Here is a 20,077-nt window from a genome sequence, read left to right as displayed (position 1 = left end):
TCGGCAATAAAAGGATATTAATGGCAGGAAGGGGACACCAAGGATTAACGATTGATTGGATCATCAGACGGTCTAAAAGAGGATTGTAACAAGGGGGCATTATCGATGGCAAGATTGTACAATGGAACAATGGTGAACATATTCAAAAGTGATTGGATCGGCGGTAAACAAGTTCATAATCGTTTGAAATCAACACACCTCCATCCGTTTTAAGATGAGTGTCGTTTTAGGCAATTGCACACAAATTAAAAAATGAAATGAAATAATCATTAGACTTAACACTTTTACTAAATTGCCCTTACTTTATAAGAAAAAGACAAACTTAAAGTTTCATTGAAAATTGTGTGAGAGAAAAGTTTGAATATTTATTGAGGGTAAAGTTGAAAAAAAAAAAATTAAAATTGTATTAGAAATGTAAATTGACATTCGTTTTGAAACAATTTTTTTTTGGATAAAGTGACATTCATTTTGACACAGAGGAAGTATTACTTATAAATTGTTTATAAATTAAGAAATTTGATTATAATTTATGGATCCAATTACAACTTGTTGACAAATTTGCGAATCAAATTGCATTTTATTAATCTGAGAGGGTTCATCTAAAATTCTCAAATAATTTAAAGATTCGAAGTACAAATTAAAATTCAAAATAGGTTCACTTAATTCTTTTAAGGCTTAATTGATCTATTAGTCCCTTAACTTATTTTTTTTATTCAATTTGGTCTCATAAGTCTTAACTTTCTCAAACACGTCCCTTAACTTATTTCTTTTGTTCAATTTGGTCCAATTTTGATAATTTTAATCCCCTAAAAAAGGAGACCGTTGAATTACGGAGGTCTATCAGATTTTATAGTGTATCACCCACACCTAATTTATTTACTTTCTTCTTCTTCTTCCATCATCTTCATCTACATTCATCCTTCATCAATAAAACTCATGACAAAAAAATTTAAACCTACTATTTCATCACTACACCACTATCATTGTCATCTTCATCTATCATCATCACCACCCTCCAAAGCATAGCGAACAGTTTTTTTTTTACTTGTTATTAAACTTTTGACTACCATGAATTGCCATGATTTCTGAAAGTGTGCTTTACTTAAATGGTGACACGTAATGTTGGGATGAATTTGGGAAGTAAGATTTCGCTCAATATAGCATGACTCGATTTCTACATGATCAAATTATATCAAAGGTCAACAAAAATAAAAAAAAATTAAATCACCCCCTCAAAAAAAATAATTTTAAATCCAAATATTAGAAAAAAAAAAAAAAAAACCCAGAATTCATCAAACGAAATTTCAAATCCAAATATCGTTGACGAACATTAACAGCATCTAGCCGTTGAAAATTTGAATACACTAGTCTTAATTAAGCTCCCACATTCAATGACAAAAGTACCCTTCAAAATTCAAATCCCGAAACCGCGATCACAATATTTTCAAACACCATCGAATCTCAACCATTCATTTCAAAGCCCCTTTTTCGTCATACCAATTTCACCTCCCATTTTCAATTCAAAATCAGAAAACCCAACCAAACCCTCACACTGAAGAGTTTTCCCGTTCGTGTTCGTGCTCGTAACTTCAAACTTCGATCTATGTTGAACTTTCAGTTCAATTTCAAAAAATCATAACTACTCAAATTACTCGATTCAGTGCTTTGTTCTTCACTTCCACTTTCAGGTACAAACACAATAATTTCTCAGTTCAAATTTCGAATTTCACTTTTATTTTTTTCTTTCATTTCTGCATTTTTCTTTAATTTTTGTTTTGTTTTTGGATTTGTATGCTAGAATGCTGAGGGAATCAAAGTTACCACGCCGGAATCTTAACAAAAGTGAAGAAATCGAAAATCTAGATCCGTCGGAAACTTCGTCGGCGTCGGTGACAAATCCGAGATGCATAGAAGCTCCTAGACCTCCTTTAAATACAATTCAAGATATAGAACGAACTCCGTCGAAAGCAACGAAGAGAAAAGGAGGACCGGAGCTTCGAACACCGGAAAGAAGCTTAAATTTGAAGCCTCGATTTGCATGGCCTCAGAGAAACGACACGGTTTCGACAACATTTGATGATAGGAGAGGATCTGGAGTTGGTAATGCTACTCCTAGGGTGAATAGAACGGTGGTGAGAGCTTGTTCGGAGAGTAATTCGACGCAGAGTACTCCGACTAAGAGTGTGACTAAGCCTCCTGTTAGCTCGATGAGTGTTCGAGGTAAAGGTGATGGAAGCAGTTTCAGTGTTCGTTTGGGGAACTATGGGGGATTGTATAAAGGTGTTTCGAGTACTTCTTGTACGCCCGTGGTTGTGAATTCTGTAGAAGTTCCTCACTTCGATCTTAAGGAAGATTCATCATTTTGGATCAACCACAATGTACAGGTATGAGTACAGTTTCATTTGTAGTAATTTGTAATGTAAGAAGCATTGATTGACATGTCGACAACCATAATAATTTGAGAAAATGTCATAATTGAATGCAATCACATTTGACAGTGTCAGACACTCTACGCTTTTGATTAGAGATGTCGGGGCTACAAAGTTTGTAATTGATTGATAGAATACAATATCTTATTGTTTCTAATTCCAGTGATTCAATTTACTGAATTTTGATGCTGATTGTGATGTGGATTTTTGTCACGAGTAGGTTATTATCCGCGTTCGTCCTCTCAATAGCATGGAGAGGAGTATACATAGCTATAACAGATGCCTAAAACAAGATAGTTCTCAAAGCATTAGTTGGATTGGGCAACCGGAAAACCGGTTCACGTTTGACCATGTTGCATGTGAAACTGTAGACCAGGTATGGTAATTTTGAAAAGACAGTTTGGTGCACACATTTATTTGGATGATGTTGCTAACTTTTGTCTCTAATTGTTGCTTTTTAGGAGATGATTTTCAGAATGGCTGGTCTTCCGATGGTAGAGAACTGTCTTTCAGGATATAATAGCTGTATGTTTGCATACGGACAGGTATTATTATTATTATTATTTCTTCTGTTAATCATTACACGTAGTTATAAGAAATTTAATATTTAGGCGTTTGTTAGCATCTAGATATACAGACTTCTGCTAACAGGTTCTAATTTAGAGCCATTTTTGTTGGCCTTTAATTGGCCATTACCAAATAGTGCAGCTGCATTAACTCTAGAAATTTATGTGATGTCAATGCATCTTGCATTCATATACTAACCATATATATTGAGTATGTATACTAATTATGGTGTGCGAAGAATTTGTATGAGCAGCAACAAGAGATCAATTGACATCGATTCAAATTGGCTATACATACTTAATATATGTAGTTAGTGCATTTAAGTATAGGTGAAGCATCTCAGAGTATTCACATCAAATACTAGATGGTACGGATACTTTGAAGGGGGTACATGTATTGGTGCTTCATAGGTTCTATGCAGAGGATATGTATATATTATCACAAAGTTTGTTGATTATACAGTTCTATCCTATTTTTTGAGATATTGTATGTTCTGGTTTGGTGTAGCTTAATTAGAAACGGAGGTGAGTGACAGTGCTTTGATTATGACAGGCAAAAGAATTATTCATTCTTTATTATAAGGTGGTTAATGCATTGCTCCATTTTGCAGACAGGTAGTGGGAAAACATATACAATGCTTGGTGAAATTGAAGATTTAGACGTGAAGCCCAGTCCTCATCGTGGAATGACTCCTCGTATATTTGAGTTTTTGTTTGCCAGGATTCAAGCTGTAAATTGCTCACTTGTTGCTTCTTCAACTTTATATGTGTTCTAAGAAGTCAATTTATATGTACATATCTGTTTTTGTTTTTTACTTTTGTCCTCCTGTAATCAATTTCCAGGAAGAGGAAAGCAGAAGAGACGAGAACTTAAAATACAACTGCAAGTGTTCCTTCTTGGAGATTTACAATGAGCAAATTACAGATCTACTTGATCCCTCGTCTACCAATTTGCTTGTAAGTTAATTTTTTTTCATATCATATGACTCTCAAAGCATGTATAACTATTTCTCACTGCCAATCATTCTTGATAGCTGCGGGAGGATGTCAAGAAGGGTGTTTATGTTGAAAATCTTTCTGAGTTTGAGGCTCAAAGTGTGAGCGACATTATAAGGCTTCTAATTCAGGTACATGCTTCTTGGTCTATCTTGTTCATTTTGAGGCATCCCCAAACATATTACTCTGCCCGTGTTATTTAAATGCACGATGACATAGATTTGTAATCTCATGTACTTTCTTCCATTAAACTGAGTTTCTTACATGTAGGGTTCGGCAAATAGAAAAGTTGCAGCTACAAACATGAATAGAGAAAGCAGTAGGTCCCACTGTGTTTTTACTTGTGTAATTGAGAGCACCTGGGAAAAGGATTCTACTACTAATTATCGTTTTGCAAGGTTAAACCTTGTTGATCTAGCTGGTTCAGAAAGGTATGACATTATCTTCCAGATTGATTGAACCAAATGTAGCTTGAGATATGTGTGTTTATGTACTTAACAAATTATCATCATCTATGACAGACAGAAAACTTCTGGTGCCGAGGGCGAGCGTTTAAAGGAAGCGGCTAACATCAATAAATCATTATCTACCTTGGGGTACTTTTTTAGCTTACAGGTTTTGATGTATTGTATGCAGATAATATTGCCTTATTTCTGCTTTCTCATTATGTAATTGATGTTTTTCGATCTTGCTTGCAGTCATGTTATTATGATTCTAGTGGATGTTGCAAATGGGAAGCAGAGGCATATTCCTTACAGAGACTCTAGGCTAACGTTTCTTCTCCAGGTTTATTATTTACTGATTTCCTCTAACATTTTTATTCTCATGATAAGTTTTATTTCTCATTAGTTTTGGCATCAAATGCAGGATTCTCTCGGTGGAAACTCGAAAACAATGATTATTGCCAATGTCAGCCCTTCCATAAGGTTCGTTCATTAATTTGGATCTGTGTTTCTTCATTAAAATTATACAACTTGCCATACAAGTTCAACGGAGATTTACTATTTTCACATTTTTAGCTGCGCTGCTGAAACACTGAATACCCTTAAATTTGCTCAGAGGGCAAAACTGATACAAAATAATGTGAGTGTCATTCTACGATCAATCTGAATTGTTTCTGATGAAGATATGGTCAACCAATATAAAACTTGTATCTTGTTCATGTAGGCTGTGGTGAATGAAGATTCTAGTGGGGATGTAATTGCATTAAAACATCAAATTCGGCTTTTAAAGGTAGTATCGGTTATTTCTTGTTTGCAGTATAAGATTTATGTGTCAATATTGGGTGATTAATCAAATGTTGAACTTTTGGAGCAGGAGGAGATTTCTACCCTCAAACGGTGCCAGAGTGTATCCAGGTCATTGTCTTTCAAAGCTATAACACAATCAGTAGATCAGTGTTGTTTTGAAAATGAACCTGACATGGATGAACAACATGATGAAGACATGATTAATCATGAATCCATGGGAACCAGAATGTCCCACAAACAGGTATACTTGACTAGACTTTGTTGGAATAAAGATGTTCATCTAGAATGACATTATTTATACTTGATGACCAAACTGATAATTCTTATATTTTCCTGCCTTGTCCTTCAAGATATAATGAATTAAAGGCTTTTCCTTTTCAATTCATCATGTTTAAATTAGAGATAACTTCCCAATTAAATTGAGACATGCTTCTATGGGAGACTGTGCTTTGGGCATAATGGCAAGGCTTATGAAGTCTTGTGCTCTGCCCTTTTGGCTTCCGGCTAACATTTACTGCTAGTCTCATACAAGCAAGCTATCATAAATTTTATTGCTGTTTCACAATAATTTATTTATATTTTCAAAATTATTTGTGGCTCAGTTAGAATCACTGAACATAACTCTTGCTGGTGGTTTAAGAAGGGAGCAGATCGCTGAAACTTCTATTAGGCAACTAGAAGCAGAAATTGAACTATTAAACTGTTTGGTATTTCTCTTATACGATCTTCTTGTTCTTGCAGTTTTATATTTCAACTGCCTCTTCACATTCTATTTGTAACCCATCGTGTTTAGGTTCGTCAAAGAGAGGAGGAAACTATGAGTTGCAAAATGATGCTTAGGTTTCGTGAAGATAAAATTCGTCGATTGGAATCTCGAGTTGTTGGATCCATTACTGCAGATCAATTTTTGCAGGAAGATAATAAAGCACTTTCTGATGAGATTCAGTTACTTCAGGGCAAAATCGATCAAAATCCTGAAGTTACACGATTTGCTAAGGAGAATATCAGGCTTCAAGAACAACTTAGAAGGTTATACATCTTCTTTTCCCAATATAATTGAGTGTGAAATATTCTCTCTTTTTAGAGTTCCTTACTATGACTACTACAGATATGAAGAGTTCTATGGAGAAGGGGAGAGAGAGATTTTGTTAAGCGAAGTATCTTCTTTAAGGGAGCAGGTACATGTGTCTCTATTCAATCTAATAAAGAAAATAGTTTCCTTTCTAGATTCCTTGTTTTGAAGCTTATAGGATTGGAAAACCTTCGTCGTGCAGTTGCTTCAGTTTCTTGAAAGAAACTCCGTACAGGGTGATTTAAATTATGGCACTCAACCTCAGGTCAGTTTAATGCAGTTCATAGTTTCTTTCATAGAACATTTCATTCCTTTTTCTTTCTTTTTTGCCTGTTCTCTATTACTAAAAATCTACGTATCTGAATTTGTTTGTCCAAACACAAGGAAATTATTTATACTAGTATGGTATGAAGTCATCACTAGACTAACAGCCAATTCCTTAAGTAGCTCCTTAATGAAAGCACTAAGTGACTGTTCACATATACACTTTAACAGAAGATATTTTTTAACAGTTTCAAATTACCTTTGGTGCAGAAAACTCGGTGTTGCAACCAACAAAATGAATCCGTTGATCTAGAGGTTTGGTTCCTGCCTTTATAAGGAATTTAGCTTTTTTCCTATTCAAAATAAATATGTGTAATCTCTTCTGTTTATGGATTGCAGCTAAGAAGCGCTCTTGATAAGTTGGAGGAGTGCAGGCACAGCTTAAATTCTTGCTTAGAGGAGAATGCTAGACTCAATAGGTATAGGTTTTTTCTCCCGTTGAAGTTCTTTTTATTGTATGATAGCACATTGAAGCTCTCAACTTTGGGGGTAGAATGCTAATTTTTCATGCTTTATTATACAGGGAATTAGACTCTTTTCACTCAATGTTCAACAACACAACTGCCACAAAGGTACTCTTAATATTCTGATATAACAGCTTTTGGTTTTATTCCTTTCTACTGTACAAATAAGTAAGAGGAGGAGAATGTAGATGGTGTTCGCATAGAAGGCTTGCTATGAACCCAACTATGCTTTTATTTGAACCTTTTGAAACTCGAATATTAGGTTTTCATCCTATTATTCATACACATTTTGTTCTTTAATTTATTGGGAATTGTTGTTTTTTCACCCACTATTATGAATGGTAGTTCGATGTTATGTGAAATAATGTATCTTGTGATCATTACTATTTTCAGATTTCTATAAAAGGACCTTTGTCTGAAGCTCAATCACTACCACCTAAGACGGCAGTGAAGCATGAACCTCAATTGTTAAAACATACAGATGATATCTTGGATTTGCACCTTGAGTTAGATGTAATAAAGATCATTTTGAAGGAGGAGAGGACTTCCCGTGGTATATTGGAGGAACAGGCAACATCCTTAAATCATGAAATTCTAATGGAAAAAGACATGCTTTTGCTGGCAAACAAACAATTAGAAGACGCAAGTAATGAACTGAAAGTTGCAAAAACTGTAATTGAAGCTCTTGAATCACAACAAATTTTATCAATCAAAGAGATAGAAGAGATGCAGAACAAGAACAACTATTATCTGGAACTTTTGAGGAAACAAGAGCGTGAAATCATGGCCTTGAAGAATCAACTTGCACCTAATGACTTAAGAGACAGTTTATCTTCAAATCATCCAAAGATTGATAATGAGTACCCTTTACAGGTCAGGTTCAGAAGGATGCATGATTCTCTTGAAAAAGCTAAGCAACTGAACATGTTTTACCAAAGTGATCGTGCACTCCAGATATCTAATGAGGAAGAGATGGATGAAGTCCGTCGGCAAGCTGAGGCTGAAACTGCAGAGGTGATTGTCTGTATGCAGGAAGAACTTGTCCAGCTACAACATCAAGTAAATGATAGCCATCAAAAGGAAATAGAAATGAAGGAGAGTATGTTGCGGTTGGAAACTGAACTGAAGGGTGTGCAAGAAAAATTGCTCACTGCTGTTGATGATAACCAAAGTTTAAGTGAAGAGCTTTGGCAGAGAGATACTGAACTCAAATCCTTGGCAGAAGAATGTGAATTGTTAACCTCTGAGATCGAAGAGATTCTTTCTGATGGATGTCAGGCACTAGATGACGCCTCTGATGTACTTGGTCATATAAGCAATTCATTTTCACAGAAAAGGATTTGGATTTCTGAACAAGTTGGCATGATGGTTAGAAAAATCGCTGAGAAGGAATTGTTAATTGAAGAGCTCGGAAGATGTTTGGAAGATGCCAGCAATAAAAGGGGTGATATGGAGTCTATGCTGAAGTCCTTACGAAGTGCAACACTCGTGATTACTGAAGCACACCAGAAGGAGTCGGATGAAGCAGAGAAAGAAATTCTCCTGTTGACATCACACCTGAGTGAAAAAACATCTACTGTAGAACAGATGGAGGAGCAGTTGATATTGGCTGAAGATCAAATCCGAAAAACATCAAAGTGTGCCACTGCGGCTTTTGTAGTTGTGAATTGGTTGTCAGATGTGAATCATGGTTATCTTGTTGATCTAAAGCACAAGGATATTCTGCTAGGTGAACTAGGAGAAATCAGTGACAGGAAGGATGCCCTTCTCATTGATCAATCCATTTCCCTTGCACATGTAGAGAGGCAGATAGCTGAGTTGCAGGAAGAATGTGACAAATTATTGCAGAAACTGTCTGAGGAGAAAGAGCACTCTTATGCTTTGGAACAAAAGCTTGAAGACATTGAAAAGAATGTCATTTCAGAGACAAGGGAGCAACTAATAACATTACAAGACGGGGTCTCCTCAATCAGGTCATCCATGGCCTCTTTTGCCGATAATTCCGGATGTCTCGATAATAGAAATTTGTTGGATGTATGCACGTCAAACTATGATGATAATGGTGAATCAACGGTAAGCTAATGCGATATTTTGATAGATAAGTATGGGTAAATGCCACATTTATTTTATTCATTGGTAATTGGTATGGTCTGTAAATGGTTTTGCTATTATTTTTTTTTCATTCTCAAGTCTTGATATAGAAATATATTGGATGTATGCTCATCACATTTTGATGATAATGGTGAACCAAGGGTAATCTAATCTAATGTAATTTTCAATCAATTTATTTGGCTAATGTTATTTAGTTCATGCAAATGATATTTAATCAATATGTTGCTATTTTGTTTTTTTTTTTGCAGACAAGTTCTGAAACACATCACCAAATAGATGAGATGGCTGAGTCAACCTTTAAATTGGCCAACAGTGGATATGGTAAGAAGGACTGTAAATCACGAAATGTTAGCAAGGATGCACAGGAAAGAGATGTTACCATTACACTTTTGAGAAAGGAAATAGAATGTGCTCTTGAGAGCTTAAAAGAAGTTCAAGATGAGATAGCCAAATTACATGCAGAGAAAAAGGAGATGTCAATATGTGAAAAGCAAAGTCGGGAAAGTATCAAGTGCCTCACAACTCAAATACTTGCCCTGCAAGCAGCTATGGGACACTTTGAAGAGCAATCCAAAGTTAAGGTTGAAGTACTCAGTTGCAAACTCATAAACCTGGAAACAACTCTAAAAGAAGCTATGTCCCATTGGAATCAAACAAAAGAGGTAATCCTTTTGCTATTACATTAATGCTTACAATTTGGATTTGAGCCTAACTTTTAGACACTTTTCCTTAAGGTTGAGTTAGTGCTCAAATCCAAATTCTAAGAATTAATTTATGCTATATCACATCCCTCTCTGCAATAATGGTTGGTGTGAAACGTCTCGCTGTTTTCGTTATCTTCCATTCTATAAATACGAAAATTTTCTAATCACTCTACTAGCTTCTGTGTATTAAATTGCTTTTCTTGTTGTCATGTGTTTGTCCTGCTTCATACTGATGAACATTATAAGGCTGAAAAATGAATTATGTTTAAATTCAACGATTTCATATACACTGCACATATTTCTTTGCAGTTGCTTGAACTAGAAGTCGGGGAGGCAAAGATCGTTCAAGTTCAAAAAGCTGAAGAGGCATATTGCATTCTTGCTAAATTTGAAGAAGCCCAAGAGACAGTGAAGGAAGCAGATTTTATGATCAATAAATTAGTGATAGCTAATGAAAAACTGAAAGAAAGAGAAGTCACATTGCTCAGTGAGAACGATGTATTGTTCAACAAGGTTGAGAGCTTACAGACCGTTGTTGCTTTGAAGCATCAGGAGATAGACGACCTTGTGGAATCAAATCTAATAGAGACAAGGGATTTAGTCATGAAGGTGGATGATGTCATTAAAGAGGTCCAGTTGATGATGAAGGAAAATTTTATGTCTTTAGCTTGTGATATAGAGTGCGTCAAGTCTCATTTCTTATGTTCCACTAAGTTGATTCAACCATGGCTTGAGAAGATCTGGTCTGAGATAATTAGTAAAGATTGTGTGATGTCTGTACTACATCTCTGTCACATGGGCGTTCTACTGGAAACAGTAACAGGAATGCATGCAGAAAATGGCTTGCTTTCACATGGTTTGTGTGAATCAAACTCTGTCATAAGTGATCTGAAGGAACGAAATTTTAGAACGTCGCAAGAACTAGAAATGTGCAGAATCTTGAAAGGGAACCTGCTTGCTGACATTCAGAAAAGTTTTGATCACATTACTAGGAAAGAAGCGGAAGCTGGAGAGATGACCATCAAGCTAAACACTTTTGTTAAAAACTTATCAGATTTACAGCTTCAGGAGGAGATGCTGCTGCATAGGTCTAACGAAATGGGATCCCAACTTGCTAAGTTGACGAGGGAATTTGATCTGAGCAGTACAGATGCTGTGATATCCCTTTTAGATCAAGAGAAACTGCTGAAACAGAAAGTAGAAGACACTGAGTCTCAAGCTGAATTTTTTATGGTTGATTGGTATGCCAAAGACTTTGAGTTACTCGTCCATGCTTCTGAATTCAGAAGCATGGCATGTAATGTATCTGATATGGAGGAGCATTTTGTCAAGTACTCTACAATAATTGAACAACTGAAAAAAGAATCAATATTTTTCCAGGTAGAGACTGAGTTAGCAGAGCAAGTTTTGATGGATAAGGAAGTTGAAGTTTCCCTTCTAAAACGAGAAATTCAGCAGGAAAAAGTAGAAAAGGAAAACTTATTGATGGAATTGAAGCAGAACATCTTGAGGAATACAGAGATGGGGGAAGTAAACAAGGAAAATGCTGTGCTTCTAAAGGATGTTGCTTGCTCTAATATTGCATTGAAGGATGAACTTGTTGTAGTTAAGGAGTCAGAGAAAAGACTTCTGGATAAGATTCAAGACCTGGAAGTTGATTATGATAAAGTAATTGGTGATATCATAGCAAAGGATGTGGCGTTTGAATTTTCTGTCAATCAGATGTTTTTTCTTGAAGATCAAATCAGAGAGTCAGAGAGCACAAACTGCATGTTGGAAAATTCATGTTGCAATCTGAAGAATGAGTTGCACCTAAGGGATTCAGAGATAACTAGAATACAAAGCTTGCTGCAACTTGAGTTATCTAGAAAGGAAGATGTAATAAAAGGTTTGCTGTATGATCTGAGCTTACTGCAGGAATCTGCATCTATCAGTAAAGACCAAAAGGACGAAATGGAGGAAATGAAGGCCACAATGGAAGCATTAGAATCAGAGCTTACAGTTAAATCTGGTGAGCTTGCTGCCGTAGTTGCTAACTGTCAGTTGCTTGAAGCTAAGTTAATGGAGAAATCAAACAGACTTACAGCTCTCGAGTTGGACCTCTCAAAAGATCGTGAGGTTGTAAAACTGCAAGCCAGTGAAAATCATGAACTTAAAAATCATATTGAAGATGCCTTAGTGGCAAGAAAACTGGCAGAGGAGGAACTAAAAGAGAGAATGAAGATAACAAATAGTTTAGAGGATGAAATTTTGGAAATGAGCAGTGTTCTTGGACAAATGAATGACTCAATTAAAAACCTGAGTGTTGATAGGGATGCCCTAACTATTCAGAGGGATCAACTTCAGGGTCAGGTGAATTCACTCAACGAAAGATTTGAAAAAGCTGTAGCACAAGCTGAAGCTAATGAAGAAATTGCACAAGATGCTCAGAAGGTAACACTTTTATCGATTAATTATGCAGCATGTTTTCCATTTATATCATTATTAGGGAAGAAATGATGACTGAACATAAGGAACTTTGTTCTGTGGTGTCATGTCCTAAGCAAACCCAACCCATTTGGATCTTAAGCGGCTCTAACATATTAATTTCGATTTTCACTGTAAAATAATGCAGTAAGCCATAATTTGTGCTTGCTTTGTATAGTTTGTAGAGATGGTAAATAATTTCATAGAGATTGAAAGAGCAGGAGTTGAGAATTCAAATTCCATAGATTGATGTACCAAAGCTAGAATAACCTACAGTGCAGTTATGATGTTTAATAAATGATAGTAACTCTAAATGTTTAACCTTTGAAATTTTACTGTTTCAATGATTATCATTGATTTGGTTTTGCTCCAGGGATGAACTTAACCTAGTCGTCCATTGATTTGGTTTTCTTCTTTGTTTGTGACTAATTTTTTTTAACCAATTGCAGTTGGCAGAAGCAAGAAAAGTTTATGCCGAAGATAGGGAAGCAGAGATTGAACTTCTTGAGAGATCTGTTGAAGAGCTGGAAAGTACCGTAAATGTACTAGAAAACAATGTAAGTTGTTATTTTTGTTAAGATTTAACAGGAAACTTGACTTCCTGCATTGACATTATGCTTCATTAATTATTGTCAGGTTGACTTCATTAAAGGAGAAGCAGAACGACAGCGGCTGCAAAGAGAAGATCTAGAAATGGAGCTATGTGCATTAAAAGATCAGATGCAAAATCTAAGAAATGCCGATGATGATATAAAAAGGTTTTGGCCGTTTCTTTTCAGCTACAGATTGTTTCTATCTCATAAGCATATGCAAATCTGCAGGGATGATCTCTAAAATCTATTTAACTCCTGTAGATTTTTGGATGAAAAAGAGAAATGCCTTGAAGAAGCCCAAAATCACATTCAGGTTCTGAAGAGTGATATAGCAGGAAAAGATGCAGAGGTAGGATTATCGGACAATGTTTGTTACATAAATTTGTGTTGAAGTTTCGCTTAACATTGTTTCGTTTCTGTGTTGGACTCTGATAGGTTGCACAGATGAAAGTTCATATTTCAGAGCTAAATTTGCATGCGGAAGCACAGGCAATGGAGTATAAACAGAAAGTAATTTTAGTTATTGCATCGAATAAAATGTCTTGGACGTCATATTGGATATACTATAATTTAAAGCTTAGCAGTACCATTGGTAATTGTATATATCGTTTTATAATGTGAAATGTATCATTATTTTAAATCAGTTCAAAGCATTGGAAGTGATGGCCGAGCAAGTCAAACCTGAAGGCATTTCCACCCAACCCAACAATGCTCTGTCAAACAAGTCTGAGAAGAATGCAACCAAGTCTCGAGGTTCTGGTTCTCCTTTCAAATGTATTGGGTTGGGGTTGGCACAACAGGTAAAATATGAAAAGGTTGAAGAGCTGTCTGCTGCAAGACTGCGCATTGAAGAACTAGAATCTCAGGCAGCATGTCGACAGAAAGAGGTAAGGTTTTCTCCTCATCTGCATGTTTTACGGTGATTAGCTTTTGCTTATTGGCTTCAATACATTCCTTCCTTTCCTTGTCCAGATATTTTCACTGAATGCCAGATTAGCGGCTGCTGAGAGCATGACCCATGATGTAATTCGGGACTTACTTGGAGTAAAGTTGGATATGACTTCTTATGTGGTAAATTTATCTACTTCGAGCGATTAACTTGGGTTTCCTTTGTGATGTTATATGTTTCATGGTTGAGATACATTGACGAAAAATGTTGTTATTGAATCACTTTTTTGAGCAGTAGTCATGCACTTGTAATTTATAGTTAGATATGATAGAAATCGGATAACCTCCTTAAAAGATAGGAAGCGATAAAATGAAGAAAACAAAGTTTATAATATAAGAACAATTGGAGTTCTACTTCCCAATGAGTCTCATCTATAATATTCTCGTTAATGTAGTCACTACTGGATAATCATCAAGGGCAAAAGATTGCAGAGAAAGCTCAATTTCTTACTCTAGAGCCTCAAGAGAAGGTAGTCAAACTTTTCTTCTAGACTGCATTGTTATCATGTTGAAACTTTGTTCAGGGGAATTGCTTGCTGCTTTCAGGAACAGGAGGTTATGAAACTAAAGAAACAGCTCAATGAGTTTATTGAAGAGAGGAAAGGGTAATAACATTTCAGATTCTTTTTTTTTTGGGAACTGAGAACATAATCTAAGATTTTAAACTACTGTTAGCTTTTCTTTCTTACACAAACTCATTTGGTTCTCAAACTTAACTTGTCAGATGGCTGCAAGATATCGATAGAAAACAAGCCGAATTAGTAGCTGCACAGATTGCATTGGAAAAACTTCGGCAGCGAGACCAGCTACTAAAAACGGAAAATGAACTGTTGAGGGTAGAAGATTAAAGCTACTTCACTCTGGTTTTTTTTTTTTTGGTGCATTCGTTCTCTTTTATATCTAATCGTCAAATGTTGCTGAACTCCTTTTGTTCAGATGGAAAACGCAAGCAACAAGAGTAAAATAATGGAAGTGGAGGAAGAAATGAATAAGCTGTCGGGTCAGCAAAACCTTCAACAGCGTATTCATCACCATGCTAAAATTAAGGTAACATCATTTTGTGCTTCCTCCATTATTTTTTCAGGCACTAAAGTCAATATAGTGATGGTATTTAATTAAAAATATTATAATTTGGCAATGTTATTTAATTAAAAATATTATAATTTGGCAATGTATCTTTAATTTTATAATGTCATATATCTTCACATTTGATCTTGAGATTTGTGTTGGAATAATGCTACAGGAGGAAAACAACACTTTAAAAATACAGAATGAACAACTCAGCGCAAAGTTACGCAAGGCAAATAAATTCATTTCACGTGTGGAAGAATATATTCCTCGCCTTCGTGCTTCTGCTGGGTCAAAAGAATATATTGATTTTGATGAGGAGGAACGTCTGAGGAAAATGCTGAAGGTCGGTTTCCTAAGTAATATGTTGTACACTAATATGTTTACACCAAATCCTTAAAAAATGAATGTTTAAATATTGATTGAATAATGCCACAGGAGATCGAGGAAGAGAAAGTACAATTAGCACAGCAATTACTGAGATTGTCTATTAATGTTCTAAAGGTAAGTGACAATGATTAGTGGTTTTTAATGGAATAAACAGAAAGGAAATCGCTTGCCTTGGCAAGATGATACTAATTAACCGTAATTATGCTTTACGCTCAGGCTGCTGGAATAGCAAAACCAATGTCAGATGTAAATCCTTCTATTGCTGAGGAGGCTCTAGAGGAGCTCAAGAATAGAATAACTTCCCTGGAAATGGAACAAGAAAATTTGAAGTTTAAGGTATGTCTAATGCAAAGATTATGAAAGATTTCTAATGTGTGTGTGGTGAATTCCAATGCAAAGATTTCTAATGTCATATTGTAAAGAAATAATAACGAAAATGGATTCTTGCTTTTCTTACACAGAATAAAATTATGAAAGAAAAGATTCGATTATCTGAACTCATGCCACAAGCTTCTCCTTTGAGCTCAAAATCTGAAGAGAACGGAATAACTCCACCAAGGGCAGGCAGAGCTCCATTTCTTTCCAGTTTTGAGCGTTAGTTTTGAAATAGTTATTTATTTCATCATGTTGTATTTTACCCATTCACACGCTATATTCTTTGATTAACATGTAAATAAGTAGTACTAACATGTAAGTAGTATGTACAGTTTAATTAATGAGAAAATGATACCATTACAGTCAAAAAGAAAGAAAATGGTACTGTTAATTTAATGAAGACCTATGTGATACTCTGGGAAGGTTTACCAAAGTCAACGTGTTAAAATAATCTCAAGGCTTTGTTGATAAGCTTGATTTGAACCTTTTTTTGTTGTTGTCAGGAACTTAAAAAGAGGTTGATTTTTGATAAGCTTCATTAGAATACGTAAAACATGGGACTACTTTCAAACAGTTGGTTGGGTTTCACATTAGTTATTAAAAAACATTTCGTATAAAGCCAAAAGTAGATCGAGCTTTCTATCTTCACATTTTGATAATGCCCTTTTCAATTTGGTGGTGGTAGGATGGATATAAAGCCAGTTTTGATAGTGCCCCTAACACGGATCCCCCAGGAGTATGATTCCACAGTGACAAAGCAAATATACATATACATACATATATATTACAGTTCTTTACGTTTAATGGAATGGCATTAGTATAAAATAAAATAAAAAACACAGCTATGAATACAAAGCAACATAAATTAAGATCATGATGAATAGGACATAAATACAAGCAGAATGGATCAAGGAAAATTCTATCACATATCCTTTACCCAGCTTACATAGCATAAACTATTTCTCCACTGCTATCAATGTCAAGATCAGGATCAGTGTCTAAATCCTCCTCCATGTCATCATCAATATCCAAACTACCAGTAAGGTACGGGTTGAGGCTCTGTGTTCCTGCTGCAGGAACCGTGGCCTCGGCGATGATCTGCATGATTTCTTCGACGCTTTGTGTTGGTTGATCAGGCTCCTCAAACTGGTTGTTGGTTCCATTGTCGTCCATAAGATCAGTTGGAAGGTTCTTCAAAAACCACTCATGGTTTCTAATCTCTGGAATGCTTATTCTCTGTTGTAAAACAGTATTAGTTTAATGCCACCATTTTTCATACAAAAAAAAGGAGAACCAAGTGTATAATTGCACATGAGTACAACTTAAATTGTATTTGTGTTGCAATCCTTAAAACTATAAAGAATTGCAGTGGAATACAACTGTTAAGGTCTCAGCTAGGACTGTTCATCAATCGGTTGAGGAAGGAAAACTGGGCTGAGTTATTGATTTGTCCCAAATCGAGCTGTTATGAAGCTTCAGTGCATAGGTTCAATTCAATGGTTCCGAACCAAAACTATCTTTACAGAAAATCGAACTGCACATTTTTTAACCGAATTGATTATTTGTGAACGGAAATATACCAATTGCTATTATTAACTGATAATTAGGATTGGCTAAAAAACAAAAATCAAACCAAATGAATATTAAGATTGTTAAAACTGCACCGAATTGTCAAACTAAACTGCAGTTAAACCCAACTGTCAGTCACAATTCAGTTCTACTCGATGCAGTTTGGTTTTTAGTATCTTTAAACAATCCTAGCCATAGTTGTAGTTACGTAGCAGCTGCAGAGGCATAAAAAATGTCGAGGGTCGCGACTTTAATCGCAAAAAACCTTGAGGGTCACAACTTTAATCGCGGTTGAAGACATTTTTCTAAACCTAGTGAAGCACATAAATTTCATCAAAAAAGTATAGCTAAAAAAGAAAAACCCACCTTTGCAGGATCAGCAACAAAAATCCGTGAAATCAGATGCTGGCATTCGGGAGATATATGAACATAGTCAGGAATTGAATAATGAACATTTAAAATCCTCTGCGAGAAACATGTAAGAGTTAACTAAAAACTAATTCAATCATACTACATTGATTAATAAAAGGTGAAATAGGTTACATTTATTGTCTTGCGGAAATTTTTAGGCTCCTCTGGATCCTCAAAAGGATAAGCACCCACCAACATGACATATAATGTCACCCCACAAGACCAAACATCTGCAATCTGTTTCATAATTCAGTGTGAAAAATAGTATAGAAGGATACTTAATAACATACTATTCTAAAAAAATCGAAATCTATAAACGCAAGTTACAATATACCTTTCCGTCATATTCCTTCTTAAGCAAAACTTCAGGAGCTATATATGCAGGGGTACCAACTGTAGATTTCGGTTGTGAATGTAGTACCGAGGACTGAAAAATTAAGACAATGAAGATGCATAAACCACCGGAAATTAATTAATCAACTAAAGATAAATGACATTAATAAATTTGCTTGGTAAAATCATTATAAAGCAAGACTATTATACCTTTGAATATCCAAAATCACAAATCTTCAAACGTGGCGCAGGACTACCATCTAACAACGTGTTTTCCAACTTCAAGTCGCGATGGCATACTTCCTTCATTTAAGAAAACAAGTTAAGAAATTCAATTCAAACATATCATTATATCTTCTGGACTAAAATGTCTTTTAAAACCGATTTAAAAAGTCTTTTCTGCAGTAGTGACCACAAATACACGCGTACTAAAAATGAAGACAGCATGATTAGGTGAACACATACCATTGCATGACAATAGCTAACACCTGATATGAGTTGTTGGAAGAAGAAGCGCGCCTACAGCATAAAATAATGTAAGTTAATGCACATGCAGCAGAACTGTACACAATTTGAATGAATAAAAAGATACGAACCTCATCCTCACTGAATCGCCCCGCATTGCATATTCGCTCAAATAGCTCTCCCCCGGAAGCATATTCCATTACGATTGCCAAGTGGGTTGGGGTCAATATAACCTAAAGTCACATACATAGTTAAATTAAGACTAATTATAATACTTCTAAGATAGGAACTAGAAGTGATATATAAGATAATAAGACATTGCTATTGTTCAAACCTCCTTGAACCTGACAATATTGGGATGCCTCAATGATCTATGGTTTATAATTTCTCTCTGTACATTTTCATCAATCTGTAAAGAAATACAAAGAAATATTAATTTCCCTCTGTACTTAAACAACTTAAAACAACAATTTATCCAAGACTCGCATGGCAATCCAAGCTATTAATCAAAATGCTTAGACCATGAATCCTATGAAAACAATTACAAAAAATAAAAACGTTTTATAAAAAAAACACTTCAAAACAAACTATCCAAATCATACACGAGAATCCAAATAGTGACAATACTGACTCATTCATTGTCTTGTTCCATTCCATCCACACACACTTAATTAAGCATAATCTTAATTGACATGCACAAACAAAAATAGAAAGTTTCTTCTAAAACAAGATAAAAAAAATGGCCTAAAGAATTAAGACATGAACCTTTTCACCTCTCTCAATATACTTAACAGCAACAAGTTCCTCAGTTTGTTTGTCCCTCATAAGCCTAGCAACTCCAAAATTACCAGAACCAATATCACGAACAAGTTCATAGCGATCACTATCATGCATAATCAGCATGTCCATTCCCGGCCCAACAACGTTCGCAGGTCGGTCCATTTACTTAAAAAGATGAAACCTTCACTATGCAGCAAGCAACACAATATACCAAAAAAACTCACTTCACATTATCATGATCATGATCATAAAAGAAAAAGAAAAAGCATAAAGGGTAATGGATAAAACAGTGTTTGAGATTGAACAAAAGAAGAAAGGTGTGGTTTTTTACGTGGTTGATTTGGTGTGGACCACTTAAACAGAGTTTGGTGGGTATGGGTGAATAAAGAGACACGCAAATGGTTTTAGCTCGTGAAAACTTCACCAACCTAAATGTGATGAATTGTTTGGGTTGGATATGCATTGTTGAGAATTGAAGACAAGAGTATGTGTGTGTTCCTCAGCTTAAGGACGGTGATACACTCGTGAATTTTCTGTCTGTGTTGATGTGATGTCTATGTTAATGTTACTCCATCCAAAGTTGTTTTGTTTTTTTTTTTTTTTATTGATTTTATTCAGAACCTTAAATTTATCGAAGCTGAAGAAGCAGATTTCCACCAATGATGATTTTTATTTTATTTTTTAAAATTCACCAATGACAACTTAAAATTGCTCTCAATATCATACGTTTTTCCAAGACTCTTGTTTAATGATTAAAATTTA

At 35.3% G+C, this 20,077-nt stretch overlaps 2 protein-coding genes across 3 annotated transcripts; one reads left to right on the top strand and one right to left on the bottom strand.

The window, feature by feature from the left end:
- Window positions 1-1,495: 1,495 nt before the first annotated feature.
- Window positions 1,496-16,190, top strand: LOC11445736 (kinesin-like protein KIN-12D). Its single transcript, XM_003607993.4, has 38 exons — window positions 1,496-1,688; window positions 1,799-2,384; window positions 2,650-2,805; window positions 2,891-2,974; window positions 3,607-3,726; window positions 3,839-3,952; window positions 4,030-4,122; window positions 4,262-4,422; window positions 4,513-4,587; window positions 4,690-4,777; window positions 4,859-4,917; window positions 5,011-5,074; window positions 5,159-5,224; window positions 5,309-5,482; window positions 5,844-5,948; window positions 6,035-6,270; window positions 6,350-6,419; window positions 6,516-6,578; window positions 6,848-6,892; window positions 6,977-7,056; window positions 7,161-7,209; window positions 7,495-9,174; window positions 9,462-9,875; window positions 10,227-12,350; window positions 12,833-12,940; window positions 13,020-13,141; window positions 13,238-13,325; window positions 13,412-13,486; window positions 13,621-13,863; window positions 13,949-14,047; window positions 14,320-14,394; window positions 14,471-14,529; window positions 14,649-14,760; window positions 14,861-14,971; window positions 15,168-15,338; window positions 15,431-15,496; window positions 15,599-15,718; window positions 15,844-16,190. Exons 2-38 carry the CDS (start codon window positions 1,800-1,802, stop codon window positions 15,979-15,981), a joined length of 8,292 nt encoding a protein of 2,763 aa, XP_003608041.2. The 5' UTR covers window positions 1,496-1,688; window position 1,799; the 3' UTR covers window positions 15,982-16,190.
- Window positions 16,191-16,602: 412 nt separating this feature from the next.
- LOC25493036 (serine/threonine-protein kinase SRK2E) lies at window positions 16,603-19,829 on the bottom strand. Of its 2 annotated transcripts, none has more exons than XM_024782743.2 (9): window positions 19,301-19,829; window positions 18,870-18,944; window positions 18,667-18,768; window positions 18,536-18,589; window positions 18,281-18,373; window positions 18,072-18,164; window positions 17,870-17,974; window positions 17,693-17,731; window positions 16,603-16,993 (listed from the first exon to the last, which is right to left on the bottom strand). In XM_024782743.2, exons 1-9 carry the CDS (start codon window positions 19,475-19,477, stop codon window positions 16,700-16,702), a joined length of 1,032 nt encoding a protein of 343 aa, XP_024638511.1. In that variant the 5' UTR covers window positions 19,478-19,829; the 3' UTR covers window positions 16,603-16,699. The 2 variants fall into 2 exon arrangements, with proteins under 2 accessions (XP_024638511.1, XP_013456889.1); XM_013601435.3 differs by having other exon boundaries at window positions 17,693-17,791; window positions 19,301-19,810.
- Window positions 19,830-20,077: the final 248 nt, after the last annotated feature.

The sequence above is a fragment of the Medicago truncatula genome, chromosome 4 (assembly GCF_003473485.1).
Source record: "Medicago truncatula cultivar Jemalong A17 chromosome 4, MtrunA17r5.0-ANR, whole genome shotgun sequence".
In the NCBI taxonomy this organism is placed as follows: Eukaryota; Viridiplantae; Streptophyta; class Magnoliopsida; order Fabales; family Fabaceae; genus Medicago; species Medicago truncatula.
This window is presented reverse-complemented; position numbering and strand designations above follow the sequence as displayed.